General features: G+C 48.2%; 6 protein-coding genes across 6 annotated transcripts; 1 reads left to right on the top strand and 5 right to left on the bottom strand.

Moving 5' to 3' along the window:
- B0J16DRAFT_335074 (uncharacterized protein) lies at positions 1 to 2,968 on the bottom strand. Its single transcript, XM_046127030.1, has 4 exons — positions 2,778 to 2,968; positions 2,595 to 2,662; positions 427 to 2,516; positions 1 to 375 (listed from the first exon to the last, which is right to left on the bottom strand). Exons 1-4 carry the CDS (start codon positions 2,803 to 2,805, stop codon positions 231 to 233), a joined length of 2,331 nt encoding a protein of 776 aa, XP_045987271.1. The 5' UTR covers positions 2,806 to 2,968; the 3' UTR covers positions 1 to 230.
- Positions 2,969 to 3,660: 692 nt separating this feature from the next.
- On the bottom strand, positions 3,661 to 5,494 carry B0J16DRAFT_354239 (general substrate transporter; the record flags this gene model as incomplete). The annotated part of the gene is made up of 5 exons (XM_046129358.1): positions 3,661 to 3,974; positions 4,028 to 4,442; positions 4,493 to 4,953; positions 5,006 to 5,331; positions 5,388 to 5,494. 5 exons carry the CDS (start codon positions 5,492 to 5,494, stop codon positions 3,661 to 3,663), a joined length of 1,623 nt encoding a protein of 540 aa, XP_045987270.1.
- Positions 5,495 to 8,465: 2,971 nt separating this feature from the next.
- B0J16DRAFT_395329 (uncharacterized protein) lies at positions 8,466 to 10,237 on the bottom strand. Its single transcript, XM_046132189.1, has 2 exons — positions 9,622 to 10,237; positions 8,466 to 9,497 (listed from the first exon to the last, which is right to left on the bottom strand). Exons 1-2 carry the CDS (start codon positions 9,824 to 9,826, stop codon positions 8,749 to 8,751), a joined length of 954 nt encoding a protein of 317 aa, XP_045987269.1. The 5' UTR covers positions 9,827 to 10,237; the 3' UTR covers positions 8,466 to 8,748.
- A 36-nt stretch (positions 10,238 to 10,273) lies between these two features.
- Positions 10,274 to 13,601, bottom strand: B0J16DRAFT_369479 (uncharacterized protein). Its single transcript, XM_046130277.1, has 4 exons — positions 12,704 to 13,601; positions 11,443 to 12,656; positions 11,130 to 11,396; positions 10,274 to 11,082 (listed from the first exon to the last, which is right to left on the bottom strand). The coding sequence occupies exons 1-4, from the start codon at positions 13,290 to 13,292 to the stop codon at positions 10,402 to 10,404; spliced, it is 2,751 nt and encodes a 916-aa protein (XP_045987268.1). The 5' UTR covers positions 13,293 to 13,601; the 3' UTR covers positions 10,274 to 10,401.
- Positions 13,602 to 14,827: 1,226 nt separating this feature from the next.
- B0J16DRAFT_76490 (uncharacterized protein) lies at positions 14,828 to 18,027 on the bottom strand. The gene is made up of 3 exons (XM_046134453.1): positions 17,399 to 18,027; positions 15,740 to 17,352; positions 14,828 to 15,687 (listed from the first exon to the last, which is right to left on the bottom strand). The coding sequence occupies exons 1-3, from the start codon at positions 17,830 to 17,832 to the stop codon at positions 14,963 to 14,965; spliced, it is 2,772 nt and encodes a 923-aa protein (XP_045987267.1). The 5' UTR covers positions 17,833 to 18,027; the 3' UTR covers positions 14,828 to 14,962.
- A 1,010-nt stretch (positions 18,028 to 19,037) lies between these two features.
- On the top strand, positions 19,038 to 22,131 carry B0J16DRAFT_369477 (uncharacterized protein). Its single transcript, XM_046130276.1, has 5 exons — positions 19,038 to 19,224; positions 19,275 to 19,789; positions 19,839 to 20,135; positions 20,192 to 20,396; positions 20,447 to 22,131. Exons 1-5 carry the CDS (start codon positions 19,098 to 19,100, stop codon positions 22,054 to 22,056), a joined length of 2,754 nt encoding a protein of 917 aa, XP_045987266.1. The 5' UTR covers positions 19,038 to 19,097; the 3' UTR covers positions 22,057 to 22,131.
- The last annotated feature ends 1,433 nt before the right edge of the window (positions 22,132 to 23,564 follow it).

Genomic DNA, 23,564 nt, shown 5'->3' with positions numbered 1-23,564 from the left:
TACTACCAGGATATCTTTTTATTTAATTCATGCATACATAATACCTCATTCGTCTGAGTAGCGCATGCTCATCAATCCCCTTTCTAATCGAAAACTAAACAAAGGCAGCACGAATACGACCGCCGTCTTCTCTTCAACCGCACGCCATTCACCATCCGATGCAACCTAACCCACCAATAGAGTCATGCTGGCTCACGCTTCGCTCATTGAGGTAATAACGTTATCCTCTCTTAGACTCGCTTGAAAAAGTACACATATGCAAACTTGCGCATCTCGTCAACATCATGTGCTTCAACGACCTTCTCGTCGTTGAAGAGGACCCATGTTGGGACATTGGCGTCTCCCAAAGCCTTGCGAATAAAGGCAACGTAATGTCTGGAACCAGTTAGCAAATATACACGATCTTGATGTTAGGAAAAGACGTACCCAGCATGAATACTTGTACCTTTGTGGCATACGATGGATTTCAACTGGAAGCTAGCTGGCAGATCAGCGCTTCCAGCTGGTTCCTTTGCCGCAGGAGCAGCCCCTTCGGCAGGCGCATCATCATCCATGATACCCTGGTCATCGGGGTGGTTGAAAAGCCAATCTGCAGCTCGCTCAATGTCGCCGTTGGTCTCCTTCAAGGCCTTCTTGGCTTGAGGAGCACCAAAGCCCATGGCTCCAAGCAGTTCGACCTTTTCAGGATCTGCGGTGTCGCCACCTCCAGTTTGAGCGCTCAGATCAAGAGGCGCATCGATATCGGGGTCCTCCATATGACCAAACAACCATTCCATCGCGGCATTGGCGTCAGAATTGCCGGTGGCATGAAGGGCGCGTGCGCAGCGGTTATAAGGGAACCCCATGGCTTCTAGTTGAGCCAGGGCACCAGACTCAGGTTCAAAAGCAGGTGCTTTGGCCTCCGGCTCATCGGGAAGTTGCTCCTCTCCAGATTGCAATCCCTTGGAAAGATAGGCGTCCAAGTTGAAAGGCTCGTCGGGCACAAGGACGGGAACGTCGACCTTGATTGGAACCCAGTTGACAACAGTCATCTTTCGCGCGTTTACAACCAAGGTATTGGGGAATGTCTTGAACAGAGATTGCTTCGTGAAGCCATCCTTACTTCCACAAGCAGAGCAGGTCAACTCAACCTTCTCGGCTGCCGTAAAAATGTCAAGGCACTCTGTCAGTGACACAGGCTTGTAAGCATCAGGGCCCTCCGACCCTTCCTCGCGAGGAAGTTTTTCCAGGGGTACATCAATGAAGATGTTGTCCTGTTCGTTGCTACTGTACCTCACCTTGTGGCAACCAAGGCACTGAAGTCTCTGCTCAAGTACGAAGCGGAAGGGTTGTGTAGGGTCCTTTCCATCCGGGTGAGAAGATCGAGTGATGAGCTTGAACAAATGCTGGAGTAACTCAAGGGCGTCTTGCTGTCGCATAGTAGAAAACTCTTCGTGTCCTCGACCAATGAGATGCTTCAGCATGGCAGGTGCCAGCCCCTTCTGGTGTGTAATACCCTCCCCGGAGACGTCAGCATCGGGCTTGGAGTACCGTCCAGACAGAAGTCCGTCGGCCATCTTTCGCAGCTGAGTTTCGAGATCTGAAGCAGGGTCGGGGACGATAGGAAGATCGGCGCCGGGTTGGAAGTATCGCGATTGGAATGAAGGCATGTCAAATAGACACTGGATGATACTGGCGAGGTAGCAACTGTTTCCGAGGTTCTTCAGACCAGTAAGACCAGGTCCGAACAAAGGCTTGAGCTCCTTTCCGTCTTCAGTCGTCATGCTGAAGTCCCACTTGAGGTTCTGTTCAATCTGCATCTCAGTCAAGCTTTTCTCGGTCTTTTGGCGCTCCGCAAGCACAATGCCCCAGTGGTTCAAGTGCTCGCCAAGCTTATCGTCGACTCGTTCGTCATCACACTTGTAGCAGTAGATGTCTGCAGTACCTTCAGGGGTGATGGATCCAAGCTTAACAGCGACGCCATGGCCAGACTCGTTCGCGTGGGCAAGAGCATGCGAGTTTCCGTCAACACCACCCATTTGCTTGCGACCACATCCAAGGTTACCGCACTCTATACACAACCAAAGGTTCTCGGCCAGATCGCAAGCATAGCAGTGGCTAAGACCGGTTTGCTCAATATTCTTTGAAGGCGCTTGCTGAAGCATAAGGATATGTTCACAGCTGGTTAGCTCCTGTTCCCAAGCCTTGACCTCTTCTTTTCGAGAAAACGTATTGGCCTTAAGAATGCCATCGATCATGGGTGCGAGCTTGGGGTTCGTTCGGTCGAGCTCAATGTTACAGTCGAGGCACTTCACAGCCAGTGCCGTGTCGTATCGGTCTTCCTCTGTCTCGGCGGCAATGGCCAGCTTGGACATCTTGGCAGGTGGTTCATCTCGTTCGACGACTTTTCTTGAGCGGCGGATATTAAGTGCAAGAGGGTGCTGGGTCAGCGCATAGTGAAGCTTATCATGGTTTCGGTCGCCGGCACAGCCTCCGTTGAAGCACTGCAGACAAACATCAAGGCCGGTAGGATCATCCTGTTAAGCCATGGTGTAAGCAGAGTGGTTTGCGATGGGATTCGATCGTGAAGGACCAAGCAAGCGGGAGAGCCTTACGATGGAGTCAAAGCATTGAGTGCAATCTTCACGATAGACAGACTGAGAAGGACTGGGGGGTGTCAGCCCTATAGGAATATCAGCTTATGCACTGGCGTTTTGAGATTCGTTTCGAAGCGTGTCGCAGTTATCATGACCATCGGTCGATCAAATGGCGGGGTTGTTTTTGAGCGGTTCACGTACCGATCGATTCGAGATGCGGGCAAGCCATGATGGATAATGTTGAGTTTTGTCTCTGTCTGTATGATAACGGTTGAAAAGATCCAAAGACAAAAGGAGGGTGCTGATGATTTGTACAAGTTTGGTGTGGAATCAAAAGCTCAGCTAAAGTATCATCATTGGAGATGGAGTTTGAGGTAGGTACAGTACCTGCGTAACGGATGAAGTGATAGGCGGTAACACACGTCACTGGAGCTCTAAGCTGCCTGGGGAAGACAGCGGGGCAAATACCAGCCACAGTCCAGGTGGCGCATGTTCTTACATGATTCCATCTGGAGATGACCTGTGTGATTCCACATAGCAGTGTTAATAGATCTATTATGGTCACTGATTTCGCTTCATATGAGAATAGTACTGTATCTATCAATTCGATAGGAGAATTCACTGCTTTCTCGGTAAACAACCTAGGTGGTGATACACTATATCACGGAGAAAAGCCTACCCGGTAGCCATTCCTTTTCTTTTTGCTACACATCCATTGTCAAAGAACACGAAAAATAATATCAAAGTTCTAGAAATTATATGGTATTAAGTCTTTACTCAAACCTTGTATAGGCAGTGTGGTTGACGGTTGTTTTCCTAGCACGATCACCTATAACCAGGACAGTGAACAAAGCGCACGGTATCGATGTAGTGCGTGCAATGGATGTTATCATTAAAAGAAGAAGGAAAGCAACATCAAGTATCCGAAGTGAAGAAAAGTGAACCATTAGTTGAACTTGTTCCACTAATCATATCTGGTATTTCATTAACAATCATAACCAGCCATCGAAGATGACTGCCCACTAAAACAAATCTTTCTGTCCAACAATTCTCACAAACTCCTGAACATCAGATCAACCTCATCTTAGGCCTCGTTCTTCTCGTTGTGAGAAACCTCTCCCTGGTGATCATTACCACCAAACATCTTGCCTCCAGGGCCAGAGACACTCTGTCGGTGCTCCCAGGACTCAGTGGGCTGCCACTTAGTGGACTTGCGAGCAACACTGACTTCATCATAGAGCTGGTCGACCTCCTCAAGAGAGAGTCCCTTGGTTTCGTAGATGAAGAAGTAGACAAAGGCAATGCACAGAAAACAGCAGCCGAACCAGATGAAGAAGATCTTGGACTGGAGGTTGGCCTTTCCGGAGCCGTAGTCGACGAGGTAGGGAGTAGAGTAGGCTGTACCATGTTAGTGACTGCGACGTAGAAGTTTGTTATAAGAAGAAACTTACCGATAGCCCAGTTAAAGAGCCAGTTAGTAGCAGTAGTCATACTGAGAGACTTGGCACGGGTCTTGAGAGGGAAGATCTCGCCAGTGACGACCCAAGCCAGGGGACCCCATGTAGAGGCGAAGAAGAAGATATAGATACAGACGAAAGAGACAGCGGCTTTCTGCCCAGCCAAGCTCTTGACGAAGATGGTTCCGTCGGCGTTCTGGCCTGTGGAGAAAGTACCACACATGGCGACGATGAACTGTGACACACACATGCCAATGGCACCCCAGAAGAGAAGAGGTCTTCGACCCCATTTATCGATGGCGTACATTCCAGGGATGGTAGAGGCGACGTTTATGGCTGATGTGATCATGGAAATGACGAAACCGCTGGAGATACCTGAGTTCTGAAAGTACTTGGTACCGTAGTAGAACTAGAGTTGTTAGAAACTTTTCACGAATTGAACTGTGTGTGAATGCTTACGATGAAATTGATACCGGTGAGCTGCTGGAGTGCCTGCAAAGCGCAACCAGTGAACTGGCGCTTCAGAATAGGAGGTTTGAAGCAATCAAGGTAAGAGGCTGTGCCAAGAGTCTTCTCAAACTCGTGATTGGCTCTAACCTCGGAGATCTCAGCCTGGATAGCAGGATGATCTGGTGTGAGACGGCGGATCCTGGAAAGAGCGCGGGCGGCATCTTCATGGCGGTCCTTCTTGATGAGAAATCGAGGAGTCTCGGGCAGTAGGAGCATGCCGAAGAAGAGGATAAGGGAGTAGGCAAACTGGACAGCGATAGGAATACGGTAAGAGCCTGTATCGTTGCGTTTACCTGTCGAATTATTGACAATGGCTGCGAGTAGGAGGCCGATTGTGATGGCCCATTGATATGAACCGACGATGGCACCTCGAATCCACTTTGGTGCTGTCTCAGACTGATAGAGGGGAACTAAGCAGTGTTAGTTACATGGAAGTAAAATCTAGTTGCTGTGAGTACTTACTAATAGCAGAGATCTGACCAACGCCGAATCCAGCAAAGAATCGACCAGCCAGGAACATGGGAATAGCAGTAGCAGCAGTCTGAAGAGCAACGCCGAGGTTGAAAACCCAGGTAGCAATCATAAGACCAGGACGACGACCGATATAATCAGTCATGAACGGAGACGACAGAGCGCCGAAGAAGGTTCCAGCAGAAAGGATTGAGACGATGCCTGATTCCTGAGCTGTTGTAATAGTGCGGTTGCCGTTGGCGTCTGTGTATCCGGTGCTGAAGAGGCGCTGCCAGTATGGCATAGCCAGGATACCAGAAATGGTACCGGTATCATATCTGTGGGTAACTGGTCAGCTTGGGTTGTAGTAGAATAGTTAAGAGAGGAGACATACCCATAGAGGACACCACCAAAGGCGACAAAGGCTCCAATGGCGATAGCAGGCCATGCCTTGCCAGCCTCTTCGGGCTTACTGAGAGATGCCCTTCGAAGAGTATTCATTTTCGATGATTGCAGCTCCTCGCAGCCAAGTTTGAAGCTGAAGGTGTGATACGCTTGTTTGTGCAGGAAGGAAGAAGTGGAGGAAAGCAAAGCTTAGCGACGCTTTGTTTATGTGTGAGTGACCTGGGACGAGAAAATCAGTTGTACATGCGGGCGATTGCTCCATTTTAAACACAAACGAGGCTGATCGACAACTCAGGGACTAATAAGCTTTGGTGTGTGCACAAACGGCCACAATCAAGGCCAAACTCAAAGCTCGTAATGTGAGGAGCTGGAGCTCTGCTGTTAGCTTCTGTACGGCTCGACCGGCGAGTGGATAGCTCACTTGGGTAGAGGTCTCTTGATGCGGAGCAGCCGCTCCATCAACTTACGATTGACGAAGCTAGACCAGCAAATTACCATAGAAGGGATTAGTCTGTAGTATTAGGCGAAACTGAGGGGTTGCCACTTGGAGGGTTAACAAGCATGGGGTTGAGGGGGGAGAGGGTCATGTGGTCATTGGTTCAATAAAGATCTCGTTGTTTTTCCGCCCCAGAGTCAAGGTCAGCCCAGGGCAGGTGTTTCTACTCGAGGCAGGCCATCCATGTCGTCACTGGCGGGGTTGACGATGTCTGATATTAAACGCCTTCGCCGCATTGTAACCGATGGTGGTGGTGGTGGACTAGGATTAGGGGTAGAACTAGGGCTAGGGAGGACGGGTAGATGATGGTGCTCTCTTCCGTTCGACGATGTTGCATGACATTGAAGACGAGAGCGAAGAGAGCTGTCATTGCTTTGCCATGTAAAGGGATTGATTCTTTGGTTTGTGCAAACTCTCATATCCTTCGGACTCTCATATTTCAAGGGTTGCAGATAGACTACTTCTCCATAAGACATACTCTATTTCCCCAGTCTCTCACCCACCCCAGAAATGAAACGATAGCACAGTCTTACTCCACAGAACAAAATGTTGGAGAGACCTGGAGAATTAGAGACTAGAGAGCCACCTAATGCTGGGGTTGAGAGTGGATCCTCCCCGGAGCCAAGACCCGGGCCAGGCCGGCTCGGCGACGCAGATGCCGAAACCTATTACCAATTCAGGAAAGTCTATATTCACCAAGCAATACATAACAATCGAATCCTTTGCCACAAGTAAGCAGTAAGATTTATATCGCAGCGACAATGAAGATAGCTTCAATACTAATGCCATAGCACAAAAATAGCAGTAGACGTTTGCTGTGCTCCAACTTCCTTCTTTCTCAGCTCATCAACAGTCAGCATCTTATGTTTACTGTGTGACTGGCGACTGGATATAATTTACTTATGTATAGCGCGCGCGCAAAGACCACCGATTTCGGGCCTTTTGTGGGAGAGTTCCTGATCCTCTGAAGATGGATTTCAACCCCAATGAACCTAACCTCTTTCGTGTCGCTTCGCTTCGGTGCAAGGGAAGGACATCTGAAGACCAACAACAGATCACAAGACTCGTTGCTTTTTCCTCTCTTCCATTTTACGAGTTACCATATGGATACAATCACATCATAGAGTATTGTCTAGATCGTGTCCTAGTTTAGTGTCAAGTGGTCAGTGTTCATTTCCTAATGAACCAATCTCCTCTAATCATGCAGACAGTGACATTTTGATAAACGCGTCCCGTCTACACTATTGTTCAGGTCGGTCACTACCTTATGCACACAGACGCAATGCGGCGTTACAAGGCTGAGTGAGAGAGTGTGTGACAGACATTTTCAGTGGTTGGAGATGGAGGTAACCCTTATCTATGGCTGGACTGGGGCTCTAACCTTAACTTTGTTACTGAGCACCTGCAGGACCCTAGTCAATTACAGCAGCATTTGTATTATGAGGCGAATGTTTGTTTGTCATTGTGAAATGCGAAAAGAACCAGCGAGCTTTTATGTGTTTGTGTCGAATGATACACAGTGAGGAGTTACATGCTGTCTTGCTCTGAGAAATGCTCGCGTATTGAGTTGGATAATCACCCTCGTGACATAAAAGTCAAGATATCAACCTCAACTCGACTGATCAGTGGCTGATCCTCTTTATGAGCTCATACTGTAGTCTCGGTCTTGACTGAATTGTCCATCCCCGATCCCCCAGACGTCAACTCCATGGGGTCATCAGAAACCCCCGCATCTTGGCTGGACTATTGATCCTGTCAGTCGGCGATCACTCAGTCTGTGTCTCATAAACTCAATTCCCCAGACCATCCGAGACAGCCCACCATCATCTCCAATTCTCCCTCTACATAACCCTCCGCAGTTGTCGGACCGGTGTTGGATCCTGGCCCTGGTCTAGCGCAACTCTTGTTAGACGGTACCACCGAAAACTGCACCATTTCAACGGCTATCGGCATCTTGCAAAGAAGTCCTGAATACATTCTTTTGCGAGTTATGGACAGGGATAAATCGGCATGTCTGAGGTGCTTCGATCGGACAATCCTGTCGGCGGTATTATGGAGCATGGTCTTTGTGTTGGTGGTGTCTTCAATCCGGGGACCAAAAAGATCGACAGTGACCGTTGAGAGGATGGACGAATGATAGACTGACAGACAAGCGTATGACTTGCAGACACCATTTCTAGGATTTTGTCGGACCGGTGGTTTCTTGACAAGTCCTTTGACAATAGTGCCGACTGTAACCTGGAGTTGCAGCTCCAACACCTCCGCAAAATGCAAGAGCAAGGTATGCATATGCAGGCATGACTCTGATCATCCTGTGCTCGGGCTGAGGTACGGATAGACTATGCGGGGTTGAGATAGACGAAACTCCATATTGAAGAATGGCGAAAGCTGGGGAGTTACCCCAATCGTGGGTACATGAGCTCAGCCAAAGGCATATATTAGCGTGCCCGTAGTCCACGCTAAATATGGTGGACGTCTGTCTCTCTGTAAGTATCTTTTTCAGCAACGTAAGTACCCCTGGGCATGTAGGTCTAAAGTGGCAGAAATGGTCTGGTTTGGTTTATTTTATTTTGTATTGCCTTTGACTGTCAATTTTACACTACTTTGATCATTATTTGTATGTGCTTTAGATCTTGGAATACTTGGTGCTTGGTGGGATAAGCGACCACTTGTTAGTACTCTTACCCAAGGACAACCTTCCACTCTTTCATCCCAATGTATCTACCCAAGCTAAGCCTCAGCATAAGCGACGAAACCGTTTAGTCACTAGGTATACAAACCTAGGCCAGCTCTTAGGTGAATCGTTGCTGGGCCCTAAGCTTTAGATGACAATTTTCTCCAGGCCATCACATTCTCAGTTCTTACGCAGCCGCTTGCTACGACGCTCACCACCACCGACCGAAGCAAATCTTTCCATGAGCAACTTAGCCATCTCAACAGCAGTCTCTGCATGTTGCTGAGCCTGATCGTTACACTCTTGAGCTTTAGCGATGTGATCTTGCGCTTTGTCTGTGTACTTCTGAGCTTGAGCTGCATGCATGTGGAGCTCCTTCGTCTTCTCGTATGCTTCGTCAAATTTTCGCTGGGTTGCTTCCCAGGACCCTGCTTTTTCCTCTTCGATTTGGCTCTGAACTTCGGAAAGACGCTTTCCAAACTCATTTTGAATGTTGATGAGCTCTTGTTGGTATTTGTCAGGGGCGGTGTTGCTGCTGCTGTTGGTAGACTCTTGAACGTCGGATGAGGAGGAGTCATCGTCAATGGCCATGATCTGAGTGTTGGACGAGCTCTGACGAGAACTACTCCTTAGCACTGCCGAGATCCAATTTTCGGAATCCGGTCTACCCATGAAGAGAACACGCTCTCTCTCGGCATTATCAAGATGCGGATAGAATGGCTCCTTGGGGTCGAGTCTGACCCCCCAGTGCTGCTCCATGGTGAAGTACATCTTCTGCAAAGCCTCGCCTCCCTCCTCAAATATTGCCTGAACGACAAAGAAGTAGGGATAGTAAGGGTAGGGCCCGCCTCTGAGGAACTTTCCTACCCCTGCCACCCGCCTATAAGCATTATGTTGGCTTACAGACGTAGCAGGGCTGATCCATTTACCTGCGGACCTTGTTTAGTATAAGGTGAAAAATGAGAGCTGTGTGATCAAAGGTGTTGTTTGTCAAGTACGTATTGCGGGCATCTTCAGATGTGTCACCGTCACACATCAAATAGATTCACTTACCTGTTTTAAGGAAACTGCACAGCTCGTGAATACCCTGTCGCGACATGACGGCTCGGGCCCTCTCATAGGAGGAAAGGACCTGCTCAATTTGGTGTTTGGCCCATTCTTCGCTTACTGCGGTGCTAGTGAAGTGCCTCGAGTCGAAGGTCTCGAAGGCGAGGCGGTGATCACAGCCGAAGGCACAATCGACCGGGAAATGCTCCATAAGGACGACCAAAGACCACAAGAGACGGAATAACACAGTCGTTTTGTGCAAGTTTAGAATCGCTTTAGGCTGTCTAGTCTCTGTTTATGAAAGAATTAGTATGAGCACCATACGGTTTAGGATACTAACTCCACATACGTACCTAAGTAATGGAACCGGTGCTGGAATAGTTGTAGGATGTCAATTCTAGGGCTCAAGCTTCCAAGGTGAAGTTGTAGAAAGTGAAGTATAAAGAGAAGAAGAAACAAGGGAACGTGGTTGTACCAGGGAGGTAGTCTATGATCGCGCTACGCGTGTATGTTTGTGTTACACTTAAAAGATGGCGAGGGCCTGCTGCCTGCCACTGCCACTGCCAGTAAATAACCACCAAGCCTCGGTCTCTTGGAACCCAACAGAGAAATGGACCTGGATGATGTCACGGTACGATAATCCGTGAGAGAACAGTTTCTCATATTCAATATACAAGTATTCATATTGTTTGAATTACTTAGGATCATTATATACTTCATGATAATATACCAAATCGGCAGCATAGCTAACCTTTCCCATACATCAACGCTTGCTAAACAGCCCATCTACAACCAAGTTTTACTCGTACTGAGCCTCTTGTAACTACTCAGCTTCGGCTTCTTAAACTCTCTCCCCGTACTTTCCCCTTCATCAATCTCCTTCCCACTCGTCACATCCTGGAAGAAATAGTGATTCGCACTTGGTGCAAACGCAACCTTCCACGGCACGACGAGATGTCTCTTCTCAGGGCCGCCTCCGCAACTTCCGTGCAGACTGCTGCTGGGCGGACTGTTAATCGCCAGCGAGAATAGGTTCTGTGGCTCTGTGAAGTCTGTTACTAGACCAGAGCGCATCATGAAGTAGCCGAGACAGAAGAGGTTGATGGCGAAGACAAGGACCAGGATAACGTAGAAGATGTTTTGCCAGCCTTGGGTATGGCCGGAGGTGTATTCTTGTGTGATGAGGGATGCGTTGAAGGGTTGGAGGAAACCTGGGCCGTCGGTGATGACGTTCAAGGGATACTTTTTGGGATCTTGGTCCCAGTAGTGGCGGAAGGGAGTGTCGATGGCGCTAATCATGATGAGGGAACTGGAGTAGACGGCGAGGGCTTCGGCCATGGAGGGATAGGAGGCTGGCATCTTGGGTTCGTGGAGGGCAAGTTGGGTAAGGATGCGAGCATTGGAGGCGTTGTTGTTAACAGCGCCGCCGTTGAGATCCATAGATAATCGCCATTGATCAGCGAGCCACTATTTCTGTTAACATTGATCATGCTATAGGGGTATGTTGAATTTACCTTCCAGTCCAGGGATGGGAAAGACCAGCCCTGGTCAGCAGGAAACGACCGATGATATGCGTTCTCATCCTCGTCATCCTCACAGTGAGCATTCATACTAGCACCAGCAGTGCCAGAAATGCTGAACTCGGTGGAACAGTTGGGAGAAACCCAAGATCGGAGTTGGCAGAGAGTGTAGTTCTTGTTCCCAGAAGTCTTACCAAGGGTGTAGATAGCGTCACCGGCATAGACGGTTGCGTTGGTGAGAAGGTTGAAGTCGAAGGGGTACTGTAACACGTTAGATACGATCCCATACTCAGGCACATTGACTTACCATCTGGAAGACGGGAGGACGACGCTCGTACTTGGGTCCCCATTTAAAAATGTCATCGACGTCTGTTCGGTTGAGATAATAAGGCTTGTCCTTGCTATTAACCGGCTGGGGCACTTCGCCTGTCCAACCAGCCCATCCAGTCTTCTGGCCAGGCACGGAAGTGTCGTTATTCTTAGCATTAGGCCACTCCGTGTAGACAAGAGGAGAAAGCTCATCCCGGTCCATATCGACACATAGAACATTTACAGAAGGTGAGACAACACCAGCTCGAATCGTGTATTCCCCCACACCAGCAAGATCATCGGGTTGAAGAATCCCGTTCTTCTTGAGCGTAGCAGCACCATAGATACCAGGATGAGGAAGGGCCAGAGTGACATTATTAATGATCCTTCCCGTCTCTTCAAACTGCGCAGCAACATCGCTATGCTCCGTCTCAATCCACTGGGAGTACAAGGTGGTGTTGTCAAAGAGTAGCGTAGTTCCGCCGGGTCGCTTCTTCAAGTCTGAAGGAATTTCGGTTCCATTTTGGTTGATGCTTGTCCATACGGTCATATAGTTGAGCAGATTTCGGTATGACTGTCCAGAAAATTGAACGTTCATGCATGATTCTGCGGCGTGGATATCTTCGGTGATGTTGAATAGATAGGGACAGTCTTGACGGACGTGCGCGGCGTTGGCGTATGAGGCCTTTACGTAACCTTCGAGTTCCTTGTGTACCCAGCTTCCAGACTTGAGTTTCGGTGAGACCATGGCGTCTGAGGCAGTGGTGTAGAACGCAGCAGCGAGAGTGGCGGTAAGCGAAAGCATGCCGAGGAGAGTCAGCGATGATGAAGGAAGAGTCTCAAAGTGAGTGATTAGAGATCCCGGCTGAATGACCCAATTTCGCATTGTCATCTCAGCAAGAGACATACCCTGTGCCTTTCGAATAAAAGCTCGTCGAGTAAGAACTTGACCAAGGCAGGAGACAAATACTGTGACGAAAGACATTTCGATGGTCTTTGCCAGAAGAGCGGCGAGTGTTGTGGCGGTTGATGGTGAGAGTGAAGCTCCTGAAGCGATCTGGTGACCCCATCGTGGTTGGAGAATGGCTGTCACTAGCCAGATGCCACTTCCAACAGTTGAGTAAATAGATAGGATATAGATGGTTATTGAGAGCCAACTTGATCTAGGCTGGTGAATATCTCGATCTGATGAACAACCTTTTGGAGGTTCAGCTGTAGAGTATAAGCATGAGAGTGTCGCAATTATTCATTAAACTTACCAAACTTCTTATAAAAGATCTCATCATCATAGTCGTCATCCATCGTATCCTTCCTAGGCTCAACAATCTTTGGGACGTTCTGCCCAGACGATGAAGGCGTGATCTCTCGTTCCTGTGTTCTCGGCATCTCTTTGACCTTTTCAGATTCGCCACCAATATCCGTCTGCGAATTACCTCTAGAGCGAGGCATAGACGGGGCCCAAATCTCAGAATATGGCTCTGGAGTTCCTTGCATGTCGGAAGTGCGCGGACTAAAAGAGCCCTCTGGAGGATGACGAGGTGACTCGCCCATCAAGTTGTGGTAGGAATGCGGTGTCTCAGGCGGACTCAACTTGTGATGATGATTCGGATCCGGAGACTGATTCTGAGACGGCGGCGATCCCATTGAGATCCCCAGCCCGGAAGCGGAACCAGGAGCTGTTTTAAGGTCAGACATCTCGTGCTGTCCACCCTCTGATGACATGAGAGACTGGTAGCCACTGCTGTTCCCAAAGATATTTATGCCGTTAGATCTCCTTGGCGGCTGGAGACTATCAATAAAGTACTCGTCCGAGTAAGTAAAAGGGCATGAAGTAGACGGGTCGGCCATTGCGGTGTAGGGGGAGGGGGGCAATGGAGATTAAGGACGTGATTTTTTCTTTTCTTTTTTTGATCATATGCAGAGAATGATGCTGTTGCTGATGCTGGTTCGAGGAAGCTAGACCCATGCTCTGGTCCGTCCCGTTCAGCAAGAACGTTGAAAGTTGCGAAGTCCACTTGATGAGCAGGGATAATGAAAGGATCGCTAGGTTCGGTTAAGTTGACGTGGCGCAAGACAGGGACAGAACCAACAACAACAAAGACGGGAGGAATACGGATAAAGAGGGAAGATGTATCAAGAGAGTGAGTATCTAAATTTGCAGCGGTCAAGCCTAATATCCATCTCCATATGGTCCTTGCTCCCGAGTCTTCTTTTTTTTCCTTTCTTTGACAGACACAAACACAAACACGTAATATTTTAGAACGACGTAAAATAGTATAGGGACCCAGTTTACTACTTTCGATCCGTCTCTACTGTTGTAATGCGTGGGATAAGGCTGAGTCTTCAGGTGGATTGGATGTTAGAGGGAGGCTGACCGCTGGCTACTGTGGACCACGATCGATCAGCACTTGAGCAGGGCTGGTGGTGACACTATGATGCTCTGTATAGGCTATCATATTATGCTGTAAGCTCTAATTGAGAGGGCAACAGTACATGTAAAAATAGCTGTTACTCTTTCAATTACAAGTGGACAGTAAAGTTGCGACATCGTATCTAAGCCCCCTGCTTGCCTGCTGCGGGTTTGATGGCCCTGCAGATCTTTTCATACAGCACAGTACAGTACAGCAGTTCTCCCTGCAAACTTAATTAGGTACAGTAATGAAAAAGCCATCTCTAGGAACGCCACTGTTTCATCTCAAGCTTCACTGGGTCTTACAGCATTATATCATGATGAGCACTGAATTCAATTGGAGAATGTCAACCAATATGAGTATTTTCTCTTTGAGCTGCAGACTGCAGTTCATCCCAAGGCTAAGGCTAAGGCTGTGTAACGCTGCACTGCAATGCACCTCGCCTCTCATCCATGGTCATAGTGGATCAGATCACTTCTGCTGACAGGTAGATCCACCTGTGGTCCTTCCATGATTATGTACCAGGGTATCCGTATTTACGGAGTATTTGCTGGACGACAATAACTCCGATATCCATTTCTCGTCTGTCAGGTGAATCGCCAAGTCTTTGTATGTTACAGGTGTCACTTGATTGAACTCACCGTTTCCGTCTCCGAGGCGATGCCAAGAGAAGAATTAAATCCGCAAATCATGAAATTCGAATGTAAAACTCAGAGATTCTGTATAGATCAAGGATTCCTGCAGGTAAGCACAAGTAGGATTTTAGGATCTAGCCCCCAGCCTTACGTCTTATATTCCATCCTCGTGGCTGAGTCCAAACGTCAGCAAAGGATCTAGAGTCGTAAAGATATGCGAGTACATCACAAGACATCGGACGATACAAAGCAATCTCGCGTGTCCGTTGCTATGGTTAAGTCCGGGGCAGGGCAGCTTATGAAGCCACCAGATCCCTGATGCAAGGCCCAACGTAACGTAAGCCTATCTCGAAGCTTAACTAGATCCAAGCCACGCAAATCCATCCAATAACTTACACCGCCAAATAACATCAATTATTGTACTGTGCATATTGCCTGTAAAGGAACTTCTGTCATTCCAAAAGTCCTCGCATCATGATATATAAACATGCATCTCGCTTCCATACAAATGTCCCTTTGGTATCTGAACATCATCACTATGGAAATCGTGCAACATAAGCCAGCAAATCATCCGTAGAATAAGTGTGCACCATAACTCGTTTGAAGCAAAAAGATATGCTGCGCACTCTGCTTTCCGAGCGTCTTCGCTTTTGGCGGCATTGAACTCTGCGTCGGATTCTTTCAATTTGAAGAACGTCGCCGAGAAAGATAATCGCAATGCCGGGAGTATTTCTTGGAAGTACGTCTTCATCAGAAGGTCTTCTTTGTCTGCACCTCCAAAGCGTGGGAATGTTTGACCATTGGATGCTGCATTCATTTGGCATAGAACCTCGTCGAAATGCGATCTTATAACATCATATACGCTAGGCGTCTGTGAATCTCCGGGGTTTCTGAGGGTCTCGTCCAACTTTTCAAGTACCGAATGAAGAGCATCCTGAGCCTGCCAGCCATAAACAGGAGTGTCTCGTTGAAGTTGGATCTCCGTCTTCGGCGCCAAGAGAGTGTTGAGGTGATGAAAAAGCTGTCCACGAGTTGCACCCGTCTCTTGTTGTAGATATTTTCGATAAGAGATGAGCAGCTTGGGCAGGGAGAATTCTCTGGGGCACCAAGCGAAGTAACATGGGTTAGGGATGTATCTGAAACAAAGATCTCTGATGTGGAATATTTGGCCGATCATACCCATTAGTTCAAATGTTACTGTAAGGTGTTAATAAGCTGAAAGGTCATTCGTGGGTACAACGTTACTTACCTGGGAAGATATGCGATATCACAGCGCCTTCTTTCAAGAAATAGTTTGCCGACTTGCGATCACAACCAAAGCTAGTCAAAGTATCCGCAACATCCGTTCGACTCGCCAACCGAATAAAAGGAGAATCATGGGTATCACCATTAGAAACCTTTCTAGGCGATAAAATCGTCGGAAGTTGTCCAAAAGCAAGCCTCATGGCCTCTCGATCCGGAATCGGCCTATTTTCTTCGAAAACAGCTTTATCCAAGGCTTGAAAATAAAACATAATGCCAAACCCACTGATCTTATGACCTTTAACAAGGTATCCATTGCCTTCGGCTTGGTAAACGTTATAAGTCGGATTAAAGTCACGCCAGTATATACCCAGCATAGCCAGCATCTCTATCAGCTGGCTCATGGTAGTGGTTGCGTACGGCCGGTTGACTGACGGTGGCATATCATCCCAGCTCTTTCTCTCGCTTTGTAAAGCTGCGCGAAGACCGTGTTTGCCTGAGATGGAGCTTAAGATCGCTTGGGCACTGGCTGGACGTGGTCTTAGACTCATGATTTGTTGTCTTGTCCAGTTTTGGGATTGGTTCTCCATTTTCTGTAGACTTGATAAGAGAGTAAGCCACGTTGCTCTCTCGTTCTTGATTACTCGACCTGCTTTGTTTCTTGTATCTGTAGGAGGTGGGTCGAGATCCGTACGAGTATCATCCAAACTCTTTCGCGTCCCATCGATAAAGTACACTTGGGCGCCTTGGATAGGCCCATCAGTAGACCTAGGAGTCGAGACAAAGATAAAGGGAACTTCAAACTGGATCTCTGTCCGAAACTCCTTCGCCTTCCAGATCTTTGTCCGAGAGTTACTCCATCGTCCCATAACGTTTGCTCCGCAGTTTGGTGGTGAACGGAACTGCTTGAGAGAAAAGGGTGCTTCGGGACTAGGCTCTATAGGAGACTTGACTACACTACGCATGGTAATAGCTCTCATCAAGTCTTTAGATAAGCGCTGGTTGCCACTCATTTGTACATAGTATTCGGGATGCTTCAGTTCAGTCCTGGACATGATAGGGAATGCTGATAGGATGGAGGAGTTGTCGGCGAGACTGAAGCTGGTCATTACCGAACCTGCCATTGAGCGATTGCGAGCTGATGTTATCGAAAATGTGTCTGTTGAGTTGTACACGCGTTGATAGACATGTGACTTTTCAAGCGTTTCTTCGAATTCCTTTCTTGGCGGTGATGAGATTCCATTGCTCGCCTTAGATGTAGTCTCGGCTGAAGAAGTGCGTTTCGGTATAGGTCTTGATATCTGAGGAACCATTGATTCTTGCAAAGGAAAGCTCAAAGACCTCTCGCTCGAATGGAAGCCGTTCCAATGGGTTTCCTCTTTATGTGATGTGGCCACAGATGAGTTCTCCGTCTCGTCGTCGTCCTCTTTCCAATTAGCGAGAGTCGTCCCCACGGATGATCTATTCGAAGGAAATAGTGCTGGGTTCTCCGCAATGTATGTATTGAATAAGGCCTCAATTTTCTCCACGCGCTGTTGGGTGAGTTCGCTGTTTTGTAGAACCCTTTCGATCTTCTTGGCTAGTTTGTCCTGAGATTCCATGATGACCACGTCCGAGTCACTACTTGAAGTTAGCAGCTACAGAGTCGGTATGTAGAGAGGCGTACCATTGTAGGATATTCAGGATAAGAGTGACAGAGCTCTTATGGGCCTGCATCTCCCGTATATACTTAACCACTTCATCCTGCACCCTAAACCACTGAACCTTGTCCCATTTGTTCAAATTCAAAGCCCGATTCTCATCCAACGGCTTGAGCGTCGAAATCAGCCGATCGCATGTCGTAACCAACTCGCTAATAGTGACCGTCGCATCGTGAATGCCCACCGACATCCTCGCTGTCTTTGGTACCGAATCAGGATCATCGATAAGTCCCTTCAGTCGCTCGATAGCCCAGTGCAGTTCTCTTGTTTCGGCGTGTGCCCATATCACCGTTCGGGGACAGTCTTCAAGAGTGGTCTTTACTTTGTCAAAGACTTTAATGATGGATGCTGCGGCTGTTAAGAGGCCGGCTACGCCACTGGCGATGCTGAGAGGTTCCATGGTAGAAAGTGAGGAACACGGACTGATCGAGTGACATTTTGCGAGGGCAACATGGAAGTTATAGTCTCAGCTGAAAATTAGGCTGGCAGCCTTGTTGACCGATATTGCCTCAATGATGTAGTGGTGCATAATGATTAGTATTCGAGGAGCTGTTTGTCCGGATTGCAAATAGGTATAAGATCCCAGTCAGTTAAGAACAGATGGTATGGTAAATCTAGTGTTTCAGAGTTTCAAATCCTATATGTTTCCTTCGAGTCTGCCTTGGCTGTTTTGTGAGGCGTTTTTATGCCCGTGAATTCTTTGCAGGTTAGGTCTAGATGCGGCTTTGCAGGGTGATACAGGTGGCATGATTTTGAAGCATCATGTTTCATTATGTGTAACTATGATTTGGAATTATTCCCTCAAAATGTCATACAAGTTATAACAAGCGAGCAATGGAGTATTCAATAGTCCAGTTGTGTTTGTTGTGTCTTGTTGTAGATATTGACTTGTCTCATGCCATGTCTAGCTAGGGTGGCTAGTTGACAATCGGCTAAGTCAAGTTAGCCCCTCCATACCCCAGATGTTTGCCAATACTGAATTGTCTGCTAATAACTTGTGTTTCTAAGAAGGATCAATTCACTTAATCTCACTTGCCATTATCAGTCCCAATACCCGTCTATGCATAATCAGCCGCAACAGACCGGGATCTATTCCCTCCAACCAACTGATAATCTCCACCAACTTCATTCCCCCTCTTTCATCGTCTCCCCCCTCCTTCTTTCGCAGTCCAGCCCTACGAGCCTAGTCTAGGGCTGACAAGCTGGGTCCTTTGCGAGCGGCAGACTACAGGGGTGTTGAACGGCCCGTCAAGGGTTCTTTTGGGGGCCAAGCTAGACGATGTCACCAGAATGAGACCTATCCTGGTTATATTTCTCTGCTGGGCGTCTTACATACATGCAGCCGCTGAAGCCAAGCCCGGCGAAGCGCTTTAACGGCGTGTCAAGTCATACCAAAGGGTGAAGTCGACCCCGTCCCGTGTTTGTGCATCCGGGGTTTGAGATGAGTTGGCCGCTGATGGAGCTGAGACGCTGAAGACTGTGTAAGCGCTTATGTTTCTGGCGTGCATGTTATAGATGTTCCTGGTTCGACCAAGAGGTTAAAAGGCGCTTTGGGGGCCTCTCGTGAACCTGAGTTTCTTTTCATTCTCTCTCCACTTCTCATTTCAGTAAAACTTGTCTTGAGTGAGTAGAGTTTATAGGCTCTTCCTCAAACCACTACGCAAGATGTCATCTTGTTCGTCCTCTCCCAGTGGAGCCAATGTCGATGATCTTGGAGACCGATCCAAGGTTACTCCTCAACAGGTCATTGACAAGTTCTGGAAGCAGTTCACTACCAAGAAGCCCGGAAAGGGTAAGATATTTACTTCCATAACGTACATTTGCATATCTGACAAACTCCAGCCACAACTGTTGTTCCCTCCAACACATACACTGAGTTTGCCGCCAAGAGAGGCAATCAAGTCACAACAACAACCTGTCAAGCTTCTTATGATGACGCTGCAGCAACATGCCGAGCCAAAGTTGAAAAGATCGTCAAGGAGTGTCGTCGCGTCAACAAAAGATACCGCGACCCTCACTTCGACATTGAAGTAGACCTTAAGTGGCGCCAGAACGACTGCCTTCGTTCTTTGTCCAACAAAGAAGACGAAGTGCCCGGTGAGAACCTCGCACCTGAGAGCGTTAAGAGAGTAGGCGAAATATTTGATAAACCCCGCTTCTATATCGATGGTCCTACTGCCAATGATATCAGACAGGGTCGCAATGGAGATTGTTGGTTCATTGCTGCTCTTTGCACGCTGAGCGAGAAGCCTAGCATGATCGAGAGGCTATGTGTCGCTCATGATACCGAGGTTGGCGTTTACGGCTTTGTCTTCTACCGCGACGGTGAATGGATCTCAGAGATCGTTGATGACTTTGTATGTCTTGCTGTGATTTCTGAGTAACTTGGCACTGACCGGTTCATAGCTCTACCTGATCAAGCCTGATTACGATGAGGGTTATCTCGATAGAGTCCTGTTTGACGATATCGAGCGAGTGGACCCTGACGAAGCTTATCGCCGCATCTTCCAATCCAACAGTGGCGCTCTCTATTTTGCTCAGTGTGCTCATCCTCAAGAGACTTGGCTGCCTCTCCTTGAAAAGTGTTATGCTAAGGCTCATGGAGACTACTGTTCCATTGAGGGTGGTCATGAAGGTGAAGGTCTTGAGGATCTCACTGGAGGCATTACCTCTGAGCTCGTCACTACTGATATTCTGGACAGGGTTAGTTCTATGCAGCCTATGATCGTGAAGAAGAGAACTAACTAACACACGTATAGGAGTACTTCTGGAAGGAACAACTTCTTAAGGTCAACGACGAATTCCTTTTCGGATGCAGCACTGGCGTCTTCGGTGGCTGGGGTGAGCGTAAGGGCATTGTAGAGGGCCATGCCTACTCTATTCAGAAGGCCGTCGAGATTGACGGCAAGCGATTACTCAAGGTCAAGAATCCTTGGGGCAAGCATGAATGGACTGGCCCATGGAGTAAGTGAATATTTTCCTGTTAATATTGCACACTTGCTAACCAATACCAGGCGATGGTTCAAAGGAGTGGACAGCCGAGTGGCTTCAAAAGCTCGACCACCGCTTCGGGGATGACGGAGACTTCTGGATCTCATATGAAGACTTGCTTAGAAAGTACCAGACCTTTTCGAGAACCCGTCTCTTCACCCCTGAGTGGCGTGTCACTCAACTCTGGACAACATTTGCCGTCCCTTGGGTTCTGGACTACCACGACTCGCACTTTTCCTTCACTCTCTCGAACTCGGGTCCTGTAGTGATCGCCTTATCTCAACTCGACGATCGTTTCTTCAGAGGTCTTGAAGGCCAATACCGCTTTGAGCTTAACTTCCGGCTGCACAAGGCTGGTCACTCAGACTATGTCATCCGCAGCCAGGCTCCGTTCTGTATGACACGCTCTGTCAATGTCGAGCTCGAGCTCGAAGCAGGCGACTACGAAGTCCGCGTCAAGATCAACGCGACACGCGACCTAGATATCTTGCCCATCGAGAAGGTCATTAAGAATAACGCCAAGTCCCGCCGCGAGAAGCTTCTCCGCATCGGTCTTGCCTACGACCTCGGCCACTGCAAGGGACGCTTCGTCGAGACTCCCGAGGAGAAGAAGGCTCGTCAGGAGCACGAGAAGAAAATCAAGCAGAAGAGACGGGAGAAGATCAAGGCGAAGATTCTCCGGGAGCGCGAGAACAGCCATTATATCTTGAAACAGGAATTCCAGAGGAGTGAGCACAGGCGACTTAAGAATAAGCAGAAAAGAAAGCTCAAGGAAGCTGCTCTGAAGGCCAAGAGAGATGCTCGCCTAGCGGAGAAGAAAGCTCTCAAAGCTGAGAAGGCTAAGGAAAAGGCGCTGAAGGCTGAAGCTAAAGCTAAAGCCAAGGCAGAGGCGATGGTAAAGGCAAACACGGAGGCTGAAGCAGAAGCAGAGGAGAAGGCTGAGTTAGAGGCAAAAACACAGACTGATCAAAAGGTTGAAGAGCCAGCTGAAAAGTCTGAGACTGATGCCGTAAAGCCTGAAGAGCCCATGACCCCTGAATCCGATAACTCGGATGAAAAGAATATCGTAGAGGAGAAGCCCGCCGAAGAGAAACCTACTGAAGAGGTGACTAGCACAGAGCCTGCTGCTGAAGAGGCTGAAGCATCGGACTCAGACTCAGAATCCTCATCTTCATCTGAGTCAGACACCGAAGAAGAGGTCGAAACTGACGTCGAAAGCGTCGGCACCCTTCTCGATCTCGCCGACCGTGAAATCTGGATCCATGTCGACAACTTCACCGGCGAAGTCCCCGCCTCAGATTCCGACCCCGACTCATCCTCCGACTCTAGCTCTGAAGCAGGCGACGACGTCGAGAAGGACCCCTGGAACGCCGTTGTCGTCGTCGGCATCCGTATCTTTCACAAGGGTCTCGGCGAAGGTGAGGAGGATGGCGATCTCAACCTCAAAGTGATCCGGCCTATTCCCTTCGGCAAGTATGACGAGGAAGTAGACGTCGAGAAGAAGTGTAGCACCAAGGTTCTGGATGTGGATGATAGTGCCAAGGATGCTACGCTTGTAGGGGATACAGAGGAGAAGATCCGATTCATCAAGGGGGATAGTGCCAGGAGAAGAACTGTTACTTCTATGTTCTGATGTACATGATTTATGATATTTAGGTAGTTTAGCGGAATGGATTTTAGCTGTCTCTTGAGCCATGGTTACTTACCATGGCATGGTGTCTGTTATTATGATAGCATTTAAAGAACTCTACTCAGTTTTAGGTTCCATTTTGTCCCGTTACCCTTAATACACTATTCCTGCTCACAGGATATTCAAATTGTAAGTCCCAAACGCCTGAACATGTCTGCTCTTGTCCCATATCAATACAGGACGATGCCATAAAAAAACGCCGATCGTCAGCCTCATGCTCGTACTCATACTCATACAGATCTCCTACGTCAACACATCTCGCCACACATCTTGCTTCTCTGATGCCACTTCGCTTCATTTGGGGTTATGGGTGCGTATCAAATCATTTACAACTCTTCTCACTGCATCTTGCACGTCTGTCACTAACCACCACTGCAGCCTCCCTCCTCATCCATCAGACCTACACCAAAACCACAAATACATTCAACACAAGCCATCTTGGAGTAGAGAAGGATATTGAAGCTTCTAGTTTCCTCCCTTCAAGCTGTGTTGGTTGCATGTGTCTGTCTGCCGTTCTGTAGGACACCCCCTCCGCATCAAACAGAGTCCTTTTTGCATAGTAGCAATAAGCAACCCGTCGTCCACAGAAAACAACATCTTATCCCCTTTGATCATTGATCAATCTGGCCTTCAGCCCACCACTCTCACGCACGCGTCCACTGGTCTTTTTTGCCGCCAAGCGACAACACAAGCTCTCCGGAGGCTTGATCTTACCCGCTACCATGCGGGGACTTCACTGATCAAAGCCTGAGTCTCTGCGCTTTTCTTTTCCAAGCTCAACAACCAACACATCGCCTCGCGGGGTATATCCTTCGCAGGGTGCCGTAGAATTTTCGAAAGTCGTTAAGAGCCACGTGACAGCGTCTGTCGTTCAAATCGTAGTAGTAGTCCTTGGGTGAATGATCCAAAGTTGTGTCTGAGGAAAGGTGCCAAATACGGAGAAACCGTCTAGAGACCCCCTAGTAACCAAGGATCCATGCAAACAAGTCTAGGTGAATGTTGGAAAAAGGAAATTCGTTGGTAGATGTCTTTTCCTTCCAAGAGTCGGCAATCCCTACCTGAGCAGATGTGCATGGCAGCGATTTTACTGCTTTGGTCATGCATGCTCGCGGTGACAATGCGACTATCGTCCGGGTAAAGATAAGAAAGAGGTCCAAAGATGAATTTAGACAAACCGAAAATGCCGTGCAAAGCCAAGGCCAGCCAAGCGATGCTGGCAATTGCATGCTTCGGATCAAAATAGACAAGAACCGGAACAAAGAAATAATACGAGGGTAAGGATGATGAGTATGTTCACGTGTCGGCATCAAAAAAAGAAGAAAAAAAACGATCAAGAAACAAAGTCGGAGGTCATCTCAGACCGAAGCCACAAGAACAATCAGTTCCGAGAGGCTGCTGTTGGTTTGTCTGCAACTGAGGCAGAGCCCCAACAGCTATCTTCATATTGTGTC

Source organism: Fusarium flagelliforme (assembly GCF_020744385.1).
Source record: "Fusarium flagelliforme strain FIESC 12 MPI-CAGE-AA-0113 chromosome Unknown B0J16scaffold_2, whole genome shotgun sequence".
Classification (NCBI taxonomy): Eukaryota; Fungi; Ascomycota; class Sordariomycetes; order Hypocreales; family Nectriaceae; genus Fusarium; species Fusarium flagelliforme.
This window is presented reverse-complemented; position numbering and strand designations above follow the sequence as displayed.